The sequence below is a fragment of the Delphinus delphis genome, chromosome 1 (genome assembly GCF_949987515.2).
Source record: "Delphinus delphis chromosome 1, mDelDel1.2, whole genome shotgun sequence".
Lineage (NCBI taxonomy): Eukaryota > Metazoa > Chordata > Mammalia > Artiodactyla > Delphinidae > Delphinus > Delphinus delphis.
In genome coordinates, this window is record NC_082683.1 from 144,068,264 (window position 1) to 144,088,542 (window position 20,279).

General features: G+C 49.9%; 1 protein-coding gene across 2 annotated transcripts in view; it reads right to left on the minus strand.

The window, feature by feature from the left end:
* Positions 1-357: 357 nt before the first annotated feature.
* VASH2 (vasohibin 2) overlaps positions 358-20,279 on the minus strand; it is a 33,542-nt gene continuing 13,620 nt past the window's right edge. For both annotated transcript variants that reach the window (XM_060009960.1, XM_060009953.1), the window contains 3 exons: positions 14,652-15,033; positions 13,264-13,379; positions 358-591 (listed from right to left, as the gene is read on the minus strand). In XM_060009960.1, the coding sequence (XP_059865943.1) occupies positions 519-591; positions 13,264-13,379; positions 14,652-15,033 (571 nt within the window). In that variant the 3' untranslated portion in view covers positions 358-518. The remainder of the gene's footprint in view (positions 592-13,263; positions 13,380-14,651; positions 15,034-20,279) is intronic.

Genomic DNA, 20,279 nt, shown 5'->3' on the forward strand with positions numbered 1-20,279 from the left:
GGGAAACAATACAAATAGAATATAAAAAAACAAAACACCATTAAATTTGCATATCTGATGTCAAGATGCTGAGGTAATATTGACTGCTTACAAAAAGACCCCACCAATCTTTGCCGCTGTTATTGCTGAAAAAGACATTAATACTGATTGAGTTTACCTTACTATATCAAAAGTGGGAGGGAGGGTTTCATGAACATTTACTACTGCTGTTTAAAACAAGTAAAAGAATGTAGGTAAATGGGAAAATATAAAACTACAGTTATGGTCTTATCCTTTCTATCTGGAGTGAGGGAGACAGTCTGACCGCAGTGGGATTTATTACTTAGCCTTTTCATGGTTGTCCCTTCGTGAATTTTTTTAAAGTTCATTGTTACCACCCACTCAGAGTCTATTCCAAGTGAACCCTTACAAATAAAATTCACAAGTTCTTAATAAATAGTTGCAGTTCCTCCTGAAGATGCTGGGTAAAGTGCAGACAGAAGCACCATAGAAGCCCTGTTGCTGGCTGTATTGCTGGCCTAAATTCGGATTTGATAGCCCACTTCATTCAGAGTGCTGAGATCAGCCACCTTCTTTTCAGGCAATGCAGGCCTAAGGGTAAAAGAAAGACGGTAGGCGAGAGGGGAAGGGACAGAAAGATCATTCAGTATTGTCAGGGACCTCTACCCTTTTGGTATTTGCCCCCCCCACACACACACACACACCAGCCTTAGTGCCCAACTCCACCTCTTGTTTCTCAAGTCCACCTTTATAGGTTTTAAGGAACCTTTTAATAGGCTTTCATTGTAGAGTTCAAAAAAAATTTACAGGTTGCTGAATGAGTTTCTTCAACTTTAAGCCTGAACTTGGTCACACTAACTTCTGAAACCTAGTTTCTGTAAACCTTGCAAGGGTCTAAAAACGTTTGACTACAGTAGAACTGAACATCTGAACCAGATTCTCCTAGAAACCTTGGCCTCCTCGTGTCGCTGCCCTGGGGAAGCCCAGCACCTACAAGATGTCTCAGGTGACTCAGGTTCTTGTGAAGATTCTCAGTCACTATTCATTCCAGGCTTGAGGGTATAAAATCAGGATGAATCTTTTAGAATTCATCTGTAAAAGCAGGTCAGTGTGGGAAATCATTCAGTGGCAAATCACCTCTCTTCCCTAAATACGTTTTCTCAAGCACTTTCCAATATGACAGTACACCCAAGCATTTATGGGAAGTCGTAAGAAAGTACTTCAAGGTGGGGAAAGAAATCATTCAGTAGCACATCATCTGTCTTCATTGAAGATACTTCCTAGGTGACTTCCCAATATAAAATCATACCTAAGTGTTCTCATGATTTATCTCACAATTTTTTCCATTTCTAAAATGAGCCTCGGGGCTTCCCTGGTGGCGCAGTGGTTGAGAATCTGCCTGCCAATGCAGGGGACACGGGTTCGTGCCCCGGTCTGGGAAGATCCCACATGCCATGGACCAACTAGGCCCGTGTGCCACAACTACTGAGCCTACGCGTCTGGAGTCTGTGCTCTGCAACAAGAGAGGCCGCGACAGTGAGAGGTCCGCGCACCACAATGAGGAGGTGCCCCCGCTCGCCACAACTAGAGAAAGCCCTCGCACAGAAACGGAGACCCAACACAGCAAAAATAAATTAAACTTTTTAAAAGGCAAAATTCCTTAAAAAAAAAAAAAAAAAGCCTCCTCCTCACCTTCTTTGGTAAGACATAACCCAGATTGTAAACCAGTATGTCTGGGTTCTAATTGAAAAGTTTCACGTTTTTACAAGAAGATCAAAGACATTTTTAGGTTACACTTGAACCTTGTCTTAAGTGTTAATAAAAGAAGAGAGAGACCAAAATGAAAATATAATTGTTTAAAAGTTTCTTGGTTTATACCTTTGAAAGATTTCCTAGCAGTAAATTTGTTTTTCCCTTGGCATGAATGTGGTCCAAGTCATTCAGCGTTGCTAGAACGAGAAATCAACAGCTAGCTTCTACTTAGGGTGCTGCTCGATAAAGGACACCAGGCTTAATTTCAGCAACAAATTCTACCACCCCTCACGTTCTCATTCTCATTCTCTCTCTCCTTGGCCCTCCCTCTCCCCTCTTCCTCCCTCTCTCCCTCCCTTTCTTGTTTTCAGAGATGTCCCATTTCTGAACAGTCGTTAGCAGTCTATGATCATCCCCTCTGAAACCACTTCCTATCCGAAGTGGTACAAAAACCTTCCCTGACCTGCTACTTGGCACTACTAAAATAACTTGTAACCTTTCTTGTCTCCGTTGCACGGGGCTTACTTCTCAGCTGGACCAAGTGCCCTGCTTGATTGGTCAGGAATCATGCCTCTCATTCCTTTGTGTATCTTCTCCTGGTGCCCAGGATACACAGATGATGCTGATAAATATGGTCGGCTGTGGGTAGAAATCCCAATGCTTCCTTGCCTACACCCTTCATTGTATCAAAGAGCCTAAGGCTTCTGACCTTCAGGGCAATGGTGTCCTCCAGCGCATACATGCCCTAGAGATTAGCCATTCCCTATAAACAGAGCCACTGCCTCAGGCCTGGTAGAGTGGCTCCGGGGACAACTGCAAGAGCCATTCTTGAGTTGACGGCTAAAGGGAGCACGCTTTTGCTTGAGGATTCAAACTTAAACTTGTATTTCTGCCCTAGTCCTTGGCCAACTAATGTGGGGAGAACTAGGGATTTTGCAGACAAGCCAGGTTCACAGTCCATATGTATCTATATCTTGTTCATTTTGTCATAAAGCCTGAAAGAAGTCTGTTTTGTCTCCTTGCCTGGCGTGGTGCTGTCTTCACAAATAGCTAATACGAACTTTCTCCCTCAAGTGGACTCCCCTTACGTTAGCATCAGCCTAAGGCAAATGTGGTTAGAAAGGTAAATTACTCCCCCCCTCCGCAGTGTGCCCCACTTTTAGAAAATTCAGTAGTCAAAAATCCACTGGCCGGGCTTCCCTGGTGGCGCAGTGGTTAAGAATCCGCCTGCGAATGCGGGGACACGGGTTCGAGCCCTGGTCCGGGAAGATCCCATATGCCGTGGAGCAGCTAAGCCCATGCGCCAGAACTGCCGAGCCTGTGCTCCAGAGACCGCGAGCCACAACTACTGAACCCACGTGCTGCAACTACTGAAGCCCGCGCGCCTAGAGCCCGTGCTCCGCAACAAGAGAAGCCAGTGCAGTGAGAAGCCCACGCACTGCAACGAAGAGTAGCCCCCGCTCGCCGCAACTAGAGAAAAGCCCACACGCAGTAACGAAGACCCAATGCAGCCAAAAATAAATAAATTTATTAAAAAAAAAATCCACTGGCCAAAGGATAAGCTTGAAGTACCCATGTGCATTCCTTGCTTTAGAAAAGGATTCAATAGGGATCATTCCCTATAGCAACTGAAATAATTTTCTACCATGGCAGCTCTTTAGATCTCCCGTTGCCTCTGAAAGTTTAGCAATCCCTTGTGCTTAACAAGAGAATCCCTTGCTCCACAGTCCTCGCAGCACCTACCAATTAGCTCACCCCAGTTTCCGAACCTTTCTTGCACATGCTTTCTTCCTGGCCTGGCATCTTCCTCAACACCAAGTCACACCTCTCCTCCTCCTGAGACTCGAAAGGTGCTGCCCTTCCTATATGAGAATAATGCTAGTAAGACCCTAGCTTCATATCATTTCTCAGGGGTTGGGATAAATCTGCACTGACCTGTTTTCTCTCCCTCGGTCCTCTCACCAACAGCACCTGCTGGAAAGTCAGTGGCAGGACAGGCGACAGGGCAGGTCAAGGAGAGAACAAACCCTACCCACTCAGCCCTGTAACGAGGGCTTCCCTGGGGTCACTGCAGCGACAGGCCACAGGCACAAACCACACGCTTGCCACCTCCTCAGAAGCCACTTTTTGGCCACTCTCCTGGCTTCCTCCTTTTGGATCCCCTCAGCCCTGATGAACAGAATTTTCATATTTTTCGAACTTTCTGTGCCCTGAAAATTTCTCCCTTTACCTTTCCCATGTTCTGCTCTCAGCACCCTTGAAAACAGATGCACTTTAATGAGGGGCTCTTATGTGGGAATTCCCTGGCATCCCAGGGGTTAGGACTCAGCGCTGTCACTGCCAGGGGCCCGGGTTTGATCCCTGGTCAGGGAACTAAGATCCCATGAGCCATGTGGTGTGACCAAAAATAAATAAATAAATAAATAATTTGGGGCTCTTTGGCCTCCTTTTTCTAAACCTTTCCTTATCACTTCCACCAGTTCCCCACACCTTCCAGGTGCTGAGAAATCACCGTTATAAATAGCTTTTATTTATTAGGCACTTACTCTGGGCCAGGCATTGTTCTAAGCAGTTTACATGGGTGAATTCATTCTCACCATAACGTTATGGCGCTGACAGTGTTACTACCCATTTTACAGAGGAAGAAAGGGAGGCACTGAAAGTTAGGAAGCTTGCTCAAAGCAAAGTCGTGTGCTTATTAGCAAGTGGTGGAAACCAGAGTTCTTCCCCAGAATCTAGAGCCCATGCGCTTGACCAAGATGCAAACTGACCCCCATCCCCACGCAAAGTATCCTCCCAAGCATCTGAAGATGACATCAGGCCACTCCTGCCTCTGCACCTTGGCTTCTGGAATGCCTCCTGCTTGTCTTCCTGTCATTCTTTCAAGAACCAACCCAGATGCCACTTCTCCCCTGCAGTATTTTCTAACTTCCTCTCCCCACAGCACACTGCTCCTTGCTCTGTACGCGCTGGTGTTTCCTTTTGTACATCTGCTAAAGAATCTCGAAGGCTCATAATCCTTGTGCCTGTCTCAGAGACTGCAAACAACTTCAGAGCAGGGATCAAGTGAATTCATCTGTGAATCCCCACTGTTGCACCTGTACTTCTGGATACATTTTTTTTGTCTAGTTCTGACTAACGTGTAAACGGCTGATAGGACTTCATTCTGTTACATTTGTCATGGGATATTTTTATTTTAACAAAGTCCTAAGCCAGGAATTCAAGCCACCATGACACCATTGGAAGAATTAACAAGTAGGAAGAATTTTTTTTTTTTCTGTGTAAGAGAGGCTTTACCTTATCTCCGAAAGCTATTTGGGAAACCTGCCTACTTGTACAGCTGAATGTGGTTCTGCGACGACAGCTTGGGGGCTTCCCATGGAAAGGGACTAAGCTGTCTCCTTCCTCTGTATCTCCACCCCTCCCACCTCCCCGCAAGAGCCCAGAACCCAGAAGAGGGAAAAAAAAAAAAAGGTTAACACTGGCAGAAAATGAGTTAAACTGAGATTCCTGGTGACCCATCCGTAAGGTGAAACCCTTTTCTTTCTCAGCAACACTGGTTACAATTTCCTGGACTGGCGAAGGGCAGAAGTGGGTTATCACAGCATGCCACCTGCCCGTGGACCTAGCCAGAAATACTGTTCAGTCCTTGCCAGCTCATGTCAGGGCCAGAGCTGGGGGAGCTATTGAGTGTGGAGAGGCCTCTTCCAAGTACTCCCCTGGCTATAATTAGAATATTGCAAGGGGGGTTATTTTTAAGAAACACAAGCACCAGGATAATGATTCAGCCGGGTCTGCGCTTGCCCAGAACCTCGCATCAGATCCAGGGTTATTATTTTAGAACAATATATTTCTCCAAACCCCTCCCCAGTCCAAACAAGGAAAAGAAATCAAAGGATTCTCCTCTGGAAAGCTCTCGGGCACCTTCTACTTTAGGGGAAGCGGGGTAGGGACTTCAGGTTTCCTTTGATGCACTTTGTGGATGGAAAAGGGGGCGCTCCTCTCCGAGCACAAATGGAAAATCCCAGCCCCAACTGTATCCAGGGTGAACCAGGGTGACGGCTTGATGGCCTGGTCCCAGGTCCACCCTCAGCCCCACCCTCAGGCCTGCATCCCAGGAGTCAGCCGCAGCGGAGTTGTGCAGGTGGGCTGGGGAGGACAGGGCAACTGTTCCACGGAGAAGGTATTCTGTGAGACGTGCCACTGCTATTCACCACACACCCTAGTGTTCGCTAACTACACCTTGACAGTTCGGGCAGAGGGAACTGTCTCCAGGTGGCACATCGTGTCTTCCTCAGGGCCGAGGAAGAGCTCGGCTAGATTGGATGTTGGTGTTGAAGCCGCCAAGAAGCATCAGAACCAGAAAGTGATGGCAGCACGTTGGGGACAGAAGCGGGGACAACATCATATCCTGGGGCTGAATGAGTTGGCGTGCGTCTGTGTGACACTGGCTTTCGGGAAAGAGGCAGTAAGTGGAGGAAAAGCCTACAGCGTTTTCCCTAAAACCACCCAGTCCCCTTTCTGTCCCTCCGACTAAGGGCTGTGTCTGGGGCATCTCCTCTCCTCACATCCCAACTCCCCAGCCCCCAAGCTGTCACTGGGTAGGATGGGTCAGAGGGCCTGAGTGGCAGCCGGACAGCAGGGCTCCTGAAACTTGCTTGCTACTTACTCATTCACAAGAATTTATTAAGCAGCACCTTGTGCCAAGCACCTTGAAAGTCTTGGGGTTACCAAGACAGATGGCAGCTCAGTGGAGCCACCATCCACTCCCCTTTCTTCCAATGGAAATTTACCTCTTGCTTCTCCCCTACGAGTGTGAGATACTGATTCAGGGACAGGGCCCAGCTCTGTCCAGTTCAGGGCCGCCTGATGGGGACGCACAGACCACCAGTCGGGCTGCTCATGCTTCTTGCTCCTGTTTCCCCTGAGGTCACAGCCCCTCAGGGTGGGGGTGCACGTGCCCGTGTTCACACACACCGTCCTCACACACCACACGCTCGCAAGGACCAGCTGAGCTGTGATCCTTGTGGTCTCTGGATTCGAGAAGGGGATACAGGTAAAGGAGCAATGTTAATCTCTCGGTCCTCAGCGTTAAGGGTGTGGAACGGACTAAATCAGGGATGGTGTTGGCCCCGCATTCACAAGCTCAGGGAGACCCCAGGCCCTCCTCTCTGGTCTAGTCTGGCAGCAGTCAGGGCAGGCCAGGGCCTGATTTAGGACTCATGGCCCATGTGGGTAAGCCTCAGGCACGAACGCTGGGTGGTTCCCGCCCACCTGTCACCTTCATTCAAAGCCTGCTCCTTGCTCACATTCCTTACTTCCCAGGACCGCAGGCACCACTGCTGGCAGCTGACAGGGCAGACAGCTGAGGCTGCTATGTGAACAGACAGGCTTGAGGCGAGAGAGATGTGGCTCTGAAAAGATCCTCCAGCCCTTTGCCCCTTCTTCCAAGCCCTCCCCGGCCAGGAGCTCTGGCCAGAGACCAAGAGCCATGGGCCACTGAGATTCCAGGGCACAGCTTCCAGGCTCTGATCTCACCTCCCCTTTCCATGGCAGAGAACCCCTGTAGGAACCCCAACCGGGCATGACTGTTTCCATCCTCAGCTCTGGAGGCTCCTGACTCACTCTGCCAGAGGCAGTCTTTCCTGATAAGGCCCATCACTCCATCTTGGTTTCCTCAAGCATCCCCGGGGACCCTGGACCACATGAAATCCCCTGGGGAACGAAGCAGGACGGGCCTCTGAGTTGGAGACTACCTTCTCTGGGCTCCTGGAAAGAAACCCCACATCATAGTGGAGGCTTTACGTCTCCCTCCATAACCTTCCTAGTTTTCTCTCCCTCTTTGTGCCCCTGCTATGTTCCATGTGAAGGCAATTTTCCCCTTTCCCTCCTTGGGGAGATTTTCTCATTTGGGGTCTATAGAGAATGACTTCTTGGGCCCCATTCAAAATATCTTCGATGTGATTAGATCATGGAATCAAACTGCTTCTCCTATGACTACATTATGACTTCATTTAGAAGTGACTTGAGGGCCTCACTCAACCAGTTGCCTGGAGGCATCTTCATGAGCCTGGTGATAGAACAGAGAAGGAATTCCCTCATCCAGCTGTGGCCCAGCAGTGGAAGGAGAACTCTCACAGGGGTGAGTAACCTCTGCGACCCTGAGGGTCTCCAGCAGGGTGAGTAAAGCCCACTGGAGGCACGAAGTGCCCTCGAGACAGATGACAAAGAAGGGAAATCAAAGAGAAAGAAAAAAAAAAATTGTGAACAGCAAAGAAGAGAGCAGAGACAGAGGGGAAGAAAGGAGGCAGAGCGGGGGAGAAGAGAAAGATGGTCTTGTGGGTCCTGAGGGACTCTTGCCCCAGTTCAGAAGAACGCTCCTCGGGGTCACTCCGGTTGGTAGGAGCTGCCTTCATGCGAACACAGGCAGCCCAGCCAGAAAACCACTGTCCGCTCACCCCCACTCCCCCGGGTTCAGGCTACAGTCAGCAGGCCAAGAGCTGTGGACTGTCAGAGACGGAAAGGACCCCAGGGAGCATCTGGGGTTCTCAGTGGAAGCATTTTAGGTGGAATGGTTCTTTACGGGGGAGGATGGTCCATAGCTTTGCGGGGCATTTACCATCTTGGCTCCCAGGCCCTAATGGGAGCATTATCACTGTTGATAAGCAAAACCCTCCCCTCCCACTGCACTTCTAACCCTTTTCCCCCAGGGGGCGCCCTGGCTCCTGTTGATAACCCCTGTGAACACCCCTCAGTGAAGAGCTAAGCGGGGACTGAGGCCCAGAGTTGTAGAGGAGTTGATTCAAGTTCGCAAAAGGCCTTTTACACCTAGATCTAACCTCCATCTCCCTGACTCTGTAAGAACTTCAGGAAACAACCTGGCTGTTCTGTGTGGACGCTTCTCTAAACACTCCTAGAGGAGCAGCGGGTACGAGAAAGGACTCGTGGGTGGAGGGGTGGAGGGGTCCCTGTTTCTCTCTTGAAACGCTGTCTCAGCTGACACTAAGGTAGTCACTGCTACTTGCCCTCCTCCCACTCAGCTGACTCTCTGTCAACCCAGTGACATTGATCCTCCTTCCTAGAAGGATTATTCAGACATGTGCAAAAAGGGAGAGGAATGCAGGGCTGGAAGTAGCTCCAGCTGCAGGGAGGTGGTGGCTGAGGATATAAAGTCACTAAAATTATCCACGCACAGACAGGGGCTGGGGCCCCACAGCTGATGGGCCTCTCGCCTGTTACGGTAATTTTCCACCCTTTGGGCCACTCCCCGGCCTCACTGTGGCACCCAACACATTTAGAAATGACTTGATGGCCGTAGGTGATGCTGAAATAATAACACAGTGAGAAGCACCAAGCCCTTGCTAATCCTGACCATGCTACAGTAGGATGCCCAGAGTTGGATGGAGTTATGGGGTCATAATCAAATTGATCACTTTCTCGTTTCCTAGCCAAAAGCAAGATTACCTGGAGAAAAGCCTGCTTGGTGAAGGCCATGGGTAGAAGCTGAGAAGCTGCTTTTCTCCAGACACACCTCTAGGAACCAGGCTGTCCTGGATTCTAGTCTGTTGCAATGGCGGAGGCTGGGAGCCGGAGAGGGATGGAGGGGCCCGGTGCTCAGTTCTTCCCGTGGTCTCCACCTCTCACAGCCTTCATTTTACCCTCATCTCCTGCATCTCTCTTCCCTCTCTTCCGACACATGGTGGCCCCTGTCATCCCTCACCCAGCCCTGCAACCCACAAGTCAGGGTTTAGGAGGAACCGGGGAGAGACTCTTCCCTCGTAACTCCTCCATCCACTGTGAAACTTCAGCCAAGGTATTTGCCCTCTAGATTCCTCTCCTGACCTCCAAACACTAGGAGAAAAGAAGCGGCAGGGGCTCCCACCACCAAGAATAACCGTGGTCTTACTGGATTTGCTCACATCAAATTGTCCACAGGAACCCACAAGCCACCTGGGTTCCCTTGATGGGCAAACAACCAAGGCCACCTGGCCCTAACTGGGAAAGAAAAAATCCCCATATTCTGACCTTGGGAGGAGTTTATGAAGGAAGACTCCTGGGAACCAGTGCTCTGCCCAGAAGAAGGGGCTGCGGAGAAGGGTCATGAGTCCAAGGGATTCAGAGGCTGCTTGCAGCCACTCTTCACCTTTTTGGGAAAGTTTACATTTTCACTGAACCATGAGCCGCCACCTGTGTGCTCCTGGGGCCTGCTCGGCTACAGCTGGGACCGATTCAGGGCATGAAGGAGGCTGGTGGAATTGAATCTCAAGTCCCTGCACGTCTTTCTTCCTGACCCCTTCCCAGGCCCACTCCCACGCCTCAGGAGGGTGGGCCCTGACACTAGAGGGTGGCTTTGCACTCACACCCTAGGCAGTCTAACAGCCGTCCTCTGCAGGCACCGGTGTGTTTGCGTGCCTTGGCTGCACGACAAAGTAGCTGCAGGTCAGAGCAGGGGCATGGCCTGGGGGATGACTGAGAACAAGATTTCTCTATCTGGCCCACAGGAGAAAGACCAGTTGGGTTCCTCCCAGAGTGACTTCAGTGGGGCCCAACCATGGGTCCAGGCCCTGGTCACACCCTCTAACCTCACCCCAGCAACCTCATTATCCAGAGGCCCAGGCAGGACCAGGCAGGGCTGAGCCCCTGAACCACACTCAATGGCCTCATCCGCCCCTCTCAGCGGACGTAAGACCTTCATCTTGACGTTCTGGGTTTTTTTTTTTAAGTCAAGCTCCAAATCAGTTCTCCCACATTGATTGATCACACGGTGGCTCTCCAGGTGTGGTCCCTGGACCGGAGCATCAGTATCACCAGGGAACTTGTGAGAAGGGCACCTTCTCAGGCCCCACCCAGATCTGCTGAATCAGGAAGGCTGGGGGCGGGGCCTGGAAACCTGTTTGAACAAGCCCTCCGGGTGGTTCTAGGTTTGCTCAAGCTTGAGAACCGGGTTATAGGATCCTTCTGTCTCTCCTCAGATGGGCCCTGTGTGCAGCCCTTTCTTCACCCTGTACTGATAACCCACCTCCTCACTCCCACCAGGTGAGTCGGCCTCCTGCCCCAGCAGGATCAAAGCCGTCCGACTAAAGTCGTCAACTTCTACTTCCTCATCCCCCGTTTAAACCCTCCCTCTTCCCCACTGCTTTCTGCGGGCACAGGCGTACGCCTCCACACTCTGACCCTTTCCCTCGCCCTCTGTTTCTTCCACATCTACTACGCTGGGTCTTCTTCCTCTGGCCCACTCAGGACCTTGACATCACTTCCTTTTTCTCTTTTCTCTCCCTTCTTTCCTTGCAAATGTATCCAGCTGTTGTTTCAGCTGTCACTTCTGAGGGGATGGCTCTAAAAGCATGATCTCTCTTTCCCAACATCCTCCAACTCCAGATCTGCATTTTCAGCAACTTCTACAACAAACACCCCGCTCCCTGGGTGCCTAAGAAGTACCTCAAAGTCCACAGTCCAAACTCAAATTCACCTTCTTACCCCACTCAAACCACCACCATCACCAGCAGCTTGTCATCCTGACTTTTGTCTCTACAATCAGTTTCTAAGATCTTATTGGCTTTACCATCCCTGGGCGATCACAGTAACTTTTTCTGGTTAAAAACTTAGTATATTTTGGACCGCAAAGTTCCTGTGGATCCAAGTAAAATGACTTGGACAGGAATCGCCTTAGAAACCAACGGCTGCCATTCTGTGCATAAATCCGTCAGGTAGAATGCCTAGGGTTTCATGTACCCTGAACGCCAGGGTCTCAAGGGGAGAGAAAGACTTTATGCACTGCTCAACGTTTGCTGAAGAGTGGGAGCCCCTCAGGAAAGGACTCAGGCCTCCACGGGCAGAAAGATAATCTATCAGATTAAAGGGCCCCCTTCCCTGCTTCAGGAGCCACCAGATTCCCATTTCTGGGTCACTCACTCTATGCCAAATGACCCTCTCGGAAGGGCTTACATGTCCATAGTCCTGTGAGACAACTGCTACTTTGTTCAGGGACAGCAATGAATGGATGTTAGAATCAGAGAGGAGGAGACACAGGGTTAGGGTCAGGGTCAAGGGTACTCGTCGGTGTCAGGGTCAGAGGCCATGTATGAAAGGCTTGAAGCCATCTTGCTCCCTGAAAGGACACACCTATGTTGAAACCACCCTGACTGACCTTCAGCTACAGGAGGAGCACCTGACCCTCCTGCTTTGTCCTTCCTCCCCTTTCAAACCCTGGGTTGCAGTCATTTTGCCCAAGGCCTCCCTGGCTGTCGATGCTGAAGCCTGGGATTGGCAGTGGGAGGTGGAGGGGAGACGAACAGGAAACCTTCCTCAGAACTGACAATACGTGGTCCTGTCCTATTCTTCCAAAAACAGAACCGATGCTCCCTCCCCCGCCACCTTCCCAGAGTCAAGAGACCTGGGTTCTAGCCCCAGTGCCATCACTGGCCAGCTACACGACACAGCAAAAGATGACAAACCTTTTTTGTGCTCTGGCTGCTTCATCTAAAAAGGAAAACCGTGAAACTCTCCCTTCTCCCTCTACAGAACTGATGTGGCAGTAACATGCTTGCATACAGCAGTTCACCATTAACAAATCGCTCTCATTACGTCTTCTAACTTGATCCTTACGGTACCTTGTGATACAGGCAAGAAAAGCATTTTTATCCTCTTTGACGGATGAGGAAACTCAGGCTTCCAAAGGATTTTCCCAGGCTGCAAGGTTAATAGGCAGCAGAGCCGGGGCCCAAGCTTGACCTCTGTGCCCTGTACCACTCGGTCCCCTGCACGGTGAGAACCCATGTGACAGACACAGCGTGCTGCTGCTATTAATCAAAGTAGTCATTTTTCCCAGTGTAATTATGACCCACATATTTGCCAGTGGACTATCGCTGGTTACTTTGGGTAGCCTCAGCATCTCCAATCCATCACTTAAGTGGGTCATTTTGAACTAAGATGCAGGTGTGAAATCACTAGCTTCAGGGCTAAACCAGGGGAGGATACAGTCAACCAGGGAAGAGGATGAGCCTAGTGGTATTTCTGATGCCACCATCCATGGAGGGTGATCACGCTTTCTGCTGGGCACAGAAGGCTAAGGTTTTAGGCAAGTTCATCACTTCTAACAATCTCACTTTTGGGGTGAGAGAACTTGAGCCCAGAAAGGCTGCATGACATGCCTAAGGCCCCATAGCTCCTTAAGCAGCTGAGCTGGCTCCAGACATGGGTTTCCTAACTCTAAGGCCAATGCTCCTTCCATGCTGCCGGGATTTCGCACTGTTTCTCCATCTCACACCAGCTGGGGCTTATCCCTCCAACTGTGTCTCCATCTGACAGCCAGGAGGATAAGAGCACTGTGGGTGATGTGCATGGTGGATCCTTTTCCATAAGAGATGTCCACCGAACGAGGGGCAGATCTCTTGGAGATCACCATTTGTTTCAAATGCCGAGCCCAGGACACAACTTCATCCCCAAGGGCCAGGACAACCTCCCAAACGTGTGTGTTGGGCCTTAATTTGGGGAAGAGGAAATACTACTCACGACTTGTCTCGCCTGCCGAGCCGTCTTGGGGGGCTCGCCTGCCTCCGTCGGGGGGACAGTGATTTTCCCCGGCTTCTCGCTTGGGTTGGAGAGTGGGCACTTGCAGGTTTCAGGAGCTGGAGGAGATACGAGGAGTTACCACGCTGCTTCCTAACAGCCCCGCCCTCGTGCCTTCCTACAGCCCAGCATCTCAACCCCTGCCCATTCATGATCCCGGGGTTTAGAAAGCCCTGAGCTGGAGGCCTCCTCCTGACACACAGATGTGCTTCTCTCATGCTGCACTGACAAGAAGCAGAGGTACCACTTCCCAGAGGATGACGGGATTACGCTTGTGCCCCTTTCCCCACGGCAGAGAGAGGAGCAGAGCCCCATGTCTCAGCCTCCTGGGGCTGTTTGGTTGCTCAGAAAATTCCCCTCTCGCGAAGGCAAAGTCCCATCCATGTTGCCCCAGAAGCCAGCTTGTTCCTTTTCTGACCCGCCCACCCCGCACGCATGCGCAGAGTGGGTCCAGCTGATCCAGGATCTCCATTACAGGTGCTGCCAAGTGAAGTCCCCGGGCGCTAAACACAACCAATCCTGAATTCGGCATAATCCCTCGCCCCTGCGGGTCTCAGCATACACACAGGCTTTCTCTCTCAGTGATTCCACGAGCTCTGGAGGAGCAGGGACAAACAGGCATCCTGTCACCTTGGAAGTGACATGGTAGAAGGAAGAAGGGCTTATGAGTGTAGTTTATATAAAGCCAGTAGAACGCAGGAAGAAGGGCTTATGAGTGTAGTTTATATAAAGCCAGCAGAGCGCATGCTCCTTTGTTTGCTTTTGTGACTCCAGGTCAGAATTTTATGCCAAAGGGCTTTGCAACTTACAAAGCAAAGCAGAGAGAAAACACGACTCTGAACTAGATTATACAGCAAGGTGACCCACTCATCCTGGCTTGCCTGAGACTTTCTTGGCTTTAAGTACTGAAAATCTCATTTCCTCAGAAACCCCTCAGTTTCAGGGAAACTGAGATGACTGGCCACTCCTACTATAAAGACAAAACAGAATAAAACAAAACTAGAGCCTTAGTATAAAATGACTAACATTTTAGATTGACTCAGAGAAGGAACTGCAGGCCAAGACTCTGCTTCAGCTACAACACCTAAATTGAACTTAGCTCTAGTTTTTAAAGTAGTAAATGCAAAGAGACTTAAATTGTCCATGTCAAAAATTGAATGATATTTTTTTAACAGGGTGCCTACTAAGCAAGATAACCTCAAGAAACTTTTGACCATCTCAGAAACACAGGGCACGTGGCAATAGAGAAAGAGAGAGGGAGGGAGGGAGAGAGAGGGAGAGAACGAGGAAAGAACTCTCTTGCATTGCTCATTTGCCTCCCCTGCACCTACCTTCATTCTCATGTCCCTGGCATATTTCTCCAGCTCCTTCCTTATGTCAGCCCTCAACATCTTTGAGACATTGAGGACCAGCTGCTTCCACTCGATGGGCTGGAAGCTATGAGGCTCATGGGGGACATACAACCCAATCTTGACCTTCTTGACTGTGTGCAGATATTTCTTGTAGGAGTCTTCAAAGTCAAAGATGAGGTCACTCAGAGTCCGAAAGGTCAATGGCTTGTCCATCAGCTCGGCCCTCCGGCTCATGCCCAGTGAGCCGTAGCGGCCATTGCAGTAAATCCCCAGCACAACGTGGTGAAAGTAGTTTCCTGAGAAGTAGGTTTTAAAGCTGATGGGGAATCGCTCGATGGAAGGCTGTCCATTGGTTAAGTATCTTAGAGAATCTCAGTCAAGGAAGAGAAGGGAGGCTTGAAGACACCAGAACTTGGACTCCCAGGAAAGGAAGGTAGCCCATACGGTCAGTGGGTCCACCCCTCTGCCTCTGAGCAGGCCCAGGCCTGACCTTTCCAGACCGATCGTCTTATAAAGGATTCACTGGATATCTTTGAGTACCCGCTACATGGTGCATACCAAACCAAATTAATATGGGACAAAAAGGGAAGACTTGCCATCTTCTTTAGTAAATAAATAAATGCAAACAAAACCATTAACAACGTACTTTATCCTCCCTTGGTGCTCTACAGGGGATGATAAGCTATTAAAAGTTGGTTTCTGCCATTGGAATGATGTTCTCAGTCATTAATTCTGGCTGGAGTATGTGGGACAGACCAGGAATTGGAGGCCTCTGCAATGGTGCTGGGAGAAATGACAACCAGAGCCCAGGCAAGGCAGTGGAGATGTAAGACACAGACCAACTGACAGGATGGGAAGAGACAGAATGGTGTCAGAATGGGTCACATCTGCGCCTTGTCTGCTCCTCTCATTGGCCCCAGCATACCCATGCCGGTAGCCTTGGGTACCACAGAGAGCTGCCTGCAGCATCCGAACCTCAGGCTCCCTTCAGCCCCCAACCCAGCTGGTGTCACAGCTCGGCTCTCTCCACGTGTTGGCCCGTCTGGATTGAGCCACCCAGCCTCTTACCATTAACTCGGTTTGGGCCCAGCAACCCCACATGGTGCAGCTTCAAGTAACTACCCCCACTGACTCCACACGCTGCAGCGACGGACAGGAGGCACCACAACCTCAAGTCCACCTCAAAGTTTCTGCACAGCCCTGGCGTGGCCGTGGAGACTCAAAGACCCAACTCCTCTGGAAGTTCAAATACACCCTGCTGAAGACCGTTGGTGTCTCCGGACCTTTTCTAAGGGAAATAACAATCCAGGCTCTTAACATGGTGGCTCGTGCGTGGTGAGTGCTCAGTAAGCGGGTACCATTCTCCACTCTCTGAGAACTTGTCTTCACCATTTCTTGCCCCTGCTCCAATTTACCTTCCACACAGTGGCCAGAATGATCTATTGAAGCTAAAATTTGGTACATGTCACTCTTCTGCCTAAGTTTTCAGTGTCTCTCATCTTCTCCAGGACTTGGTCCAAATCCCTCAGCAAAGTCCTGCCATGATTCAGCCCCTGCTCGTCGTCCCTTTGTACGGTCTCATCTCCCCCACACTCTGGGCTCACACACTGACCCACAGTTGACCCATGACTTTTTTTTTTTTTTGCCTGCAGTGCCGCTTGCAGGATCTTAGTTCCCCACCCAGGAATTGAACCCGCACCCTCAGCAGTGAAAGCGCGGAGTCCTAACCACTAGACCTCCAGGGAACTCCCGACCTGTGACATTTTTGAAGGATACACCCTGAGACCATGAAGAACCCAAAGATCTGTGCCCACTGCCCTCAGCACATACTCCCCCAGAAAAGGAAGTCAAATATAACTGAATATTTTAAATGACCTTTACATTACAAGGCCATGAGACCAAAGTGACCTATGAAACTTTCAAAAACAAGCTACTAAACCCACTGTATATGACCTCATGTCTCCATCGTCGTATAACTTCTTTTATGGCTTCACTCACACATCAGTCTTATATTGTGGGGGATTTAAACCTGGCAGAGATCTTTGGGGTATCCTAAGAATCATGAGCGATAAGGATGCTATTGGGGGTTTCCCTGGTGGTGCAGTGGTTAAGAATCCGCCTGCCAATGCAGGGGACACGGGTTCAAGCCCTGGTCCCGGAAGATCCCACATGCCGCAGAGCAACTAAACCCGTGCATCACAACTACTGAGCCTGTGTGTCACAACTACTGAAGCCCACGCGCCTAAAGCCCGTGCTCTGCAACAAGAGAAGCCACCACAATGAGAAGCCCGCGCACCACAACGAAGAGCAGCCCCTGCTCGCCGCAACTAGAGAAAGCCCGCGCACAGCAACGAAGACCCAACACAGCCAAAAATAATTAAATAAATTTATTTTTTTAAAAAGGATGTTATTGGGCTTACTCTCTTTACACAGGCTGCGCTCTGACTGGAACAGCCTCACTTCCTGGGTGTGATACCTTCCCTGACCTTCCTCGGTGTGCGTTAAGTCTCCCACACCCCCTGCAAGAACTCCCACAGCACTTGGTGCTTATTCACCCCGCTTCGTGTGTGTGTGAAGGCGCGCGCACGTGTGTGCGTTTGTATCTTGTAATGGCAGGAACTGTGCTTTGCATCCTGGTAGCCCCAGGCACCGCACAGGCCTGGCACACAGAAGTACCTGGCTAGTGCTCGCTGAAAGGATGAATCTTAGATTGTGAGGATACATTTCCTTACGTTTAAAAAGACTGTACTCGACGGAGAAAGACAAACACTGTATGATACCACTTACATGTAGCATCTAAAAAAATACAACCAACTAGTGAATATAACAAAAAGGAAGCAGACTCACAGATATAGAGAAGAACCTAGTGGTTATGAGTGGGGCGGAGGGGCAACATAGGGATGGGGGAGTGGGAGGTACAAACTGTTGGGTGTAAGACAGGCTCAAGGATGTATTGTACAACATGGGGAATATAGCCAATATTTTGTAATAACTGTAAATGGAAAGTAACCTTTAAAAATTATATTAAAATTTCTTTTCAAATAATTTTTTTTTAAAAAAGGTCTGCACTGGGTGTGGGGCTAATCCAGTACCCTTAAAAGAAAGAAGCCTTGTCCTCTACCCTCAATTAAATCACAGATGGCTCCTCTCTATAAAAATGGTTACCTGCTTTCTCTTCACTTTATCATGTGAGATAAACTGGCAGTAAGGGAGTGAAATCACATCCTTCTAAGTCCTCTTACATAAATTCTTACTTGCTTTCTGGGGCGAGTTCTCTGGGGCTGGAACAAGGGCATTCCTCAGTTAAGTCAGTGTAACAAACACTGGGTGAGTGTTTCCTGTGCCAGACAGACTGCTAGGTAGGGCTGCAGAGCCAAAGATGAAGACTCCCTGGAAGTCTGATAGGGAGACAGACTCAAAGTGGACACAATACCATCAGTGTGGCATTTTCTCAAGCAAACTAAACATAGAATTACCATATGACCCAGCAATGGTACTTCAGGTACTTCAGGTATATACCCAAGAGAACTGAAAGCAAAGACTCAAACAGATACTTGCACACCAATGTTCACAGCAGCATTATTCACAATTGCCAAAAGGTGCAAATAACCAAAGGGTCCATCAAGGGATGAACGGATAAGCAATGTGTGGTATACACAGACAATGGAATATTATTGTCATAAAAAAGGAAGGAAATTCTGCAATATGCTACAACATGAATGAACCTTGAGGATATTACACTAAGTGAAATGAGCCAGTCACAAAAGGACAAATACTGTTATGATTCAACTTTATGAGGTACCTGGAGTGGTCGGATTCATAGAAACAGAAAGTAGAATGGTGGTTGCCAGGGACTGGGGGCCCTGTGTTTAATGGGTTTAGCATTTCAGTTGGGAAAGAGGAAGTTTAGAGACGAATGGTGGTGATGGTTGCACAACTGCGTGAATGTCCTCAATGCCACTCCATCGTACACTTAAAAATAGTTAAAATGGTAAATTTGTGTTATGAATATTTTACAATTCTTAGAAACCCCGCATTCGCAATACATGTGTCAAGTCATTATGCTGTACACCTTAAACTTACACGGTGCCCTACATCAATTTTATCTCAAACTGAAAAAAAACCCATCCCAACGTGACGTGTGTTGTGAGAGAGGCATCCCTGCCGCCTCAGGAAGAGCAGAGAAGAGCCCTCGGGTCCAGAATGAGTCCCACAGGACAGGTAGAGTCAGCCAAGGGGAGAAGAGTGGGGAGGGGACTGCAGGGACCACCAGTCCATCCTGTGACAAGTCACCAATCACTTGGATTTGCTCCATCACTACAGCAATCAGTAAAGCCTTGGGACCTGGAGCCTCTGTGAACAGAGAGGGAGGGGACTAAGAGGTATGGATGAGGGCTGGGAAGTAGCCTGAGCTTTTCTAGGGAAAAGGGAGCAGCAGTGCCCCCAGCTTGGGGAAGATCTGCCCAGTACCCAGCCTGCTGGGGCTATGCCTCCCCTGCCTCTAATTACACACCTGTTGTTGAATAAACCATAGCACTTCGGCACCATGATGAAGCCCCACCAGGGCCAGTGAGGCCCCCTAAAGAGCTGCCATGATGCAGAAAATAATTTGGAACCAAAAGTCTATCTCTCCAGCATGATCAAAAAAGCAAGATCAAAAGAAGTGGCCCTTCGCGAATGAATCCTGAACTCGGAGCTCACATCCAACAAGAGAAAACAAGGACAAGCCCATGGACACAGCTTCCAGGCAGCAGGCAAGCCAACCTGTTTCAGAGCTGTCAACACACCGCTTGTCCCCTAGGACCTGTGGAAGGGCCCATGGGAGGCCGACCGGTGACCCAAGTCCATCCTTCACTGTGCCTGGGAGCAAAGCAGGCCACCGGGCTGCTGACACAGAGCAAAGACAAAGAGGCCATAACTTTTAGAATTCAGCTGTGTTTCTTGTCTGTGCAAGAGTCACATTTCCCTGAGTTCAGCTGTATTTCTCCACCCTCCCTCCACTTTTCTGAAATGACACACCGGTTAGAACAAAGGAGAACCCAGAGCACGCTACCCTCTGATTCGGACAGGCCCAGAGGCTGGCCACAGGTCCATCCCCCCAACCGCAAAGGTTTTATTGGTAACTCCGGTAACCTAAGCTAATTTCGGCTTGGACTGATATAATTGCTCGGGGACAAGACAACTGTGTACGGGACTGCCGTGCGAAGCAAGATGACCTCCATCCAGGGGCCCTGCGACCTCTGTCAGCACAGGGTCTGAAGGCAGCTGGTGCCCGTGGTGATGGGCTACCTCACCCATCACCAGCAAATCCCCGACAATTGTTCACCCCATTAAACTTGCAGGAGGCTCTGCCCAACAGCTGTGCTGACTCCTGCCTCCAAAGGGTGGGGCCCGGAGCCATCTGCTGCCCCCCCCCTCCCCCATCCTGCCCTCCTGCTGGGCTCCCAGATGCGGTCCATCCCCTTGGTGAACAGGGAGGGGAACAGGGAGGAGGTATGACTGGAGGGCTGGGCAAAGGCCTCCACAAAGCTCAAGTTTCCATTTTTCAGACGTCAGCCTGGGCACCTGCGGACAGTCCTGTTTCAGATCCAGCCAGCCAGCGCTCTG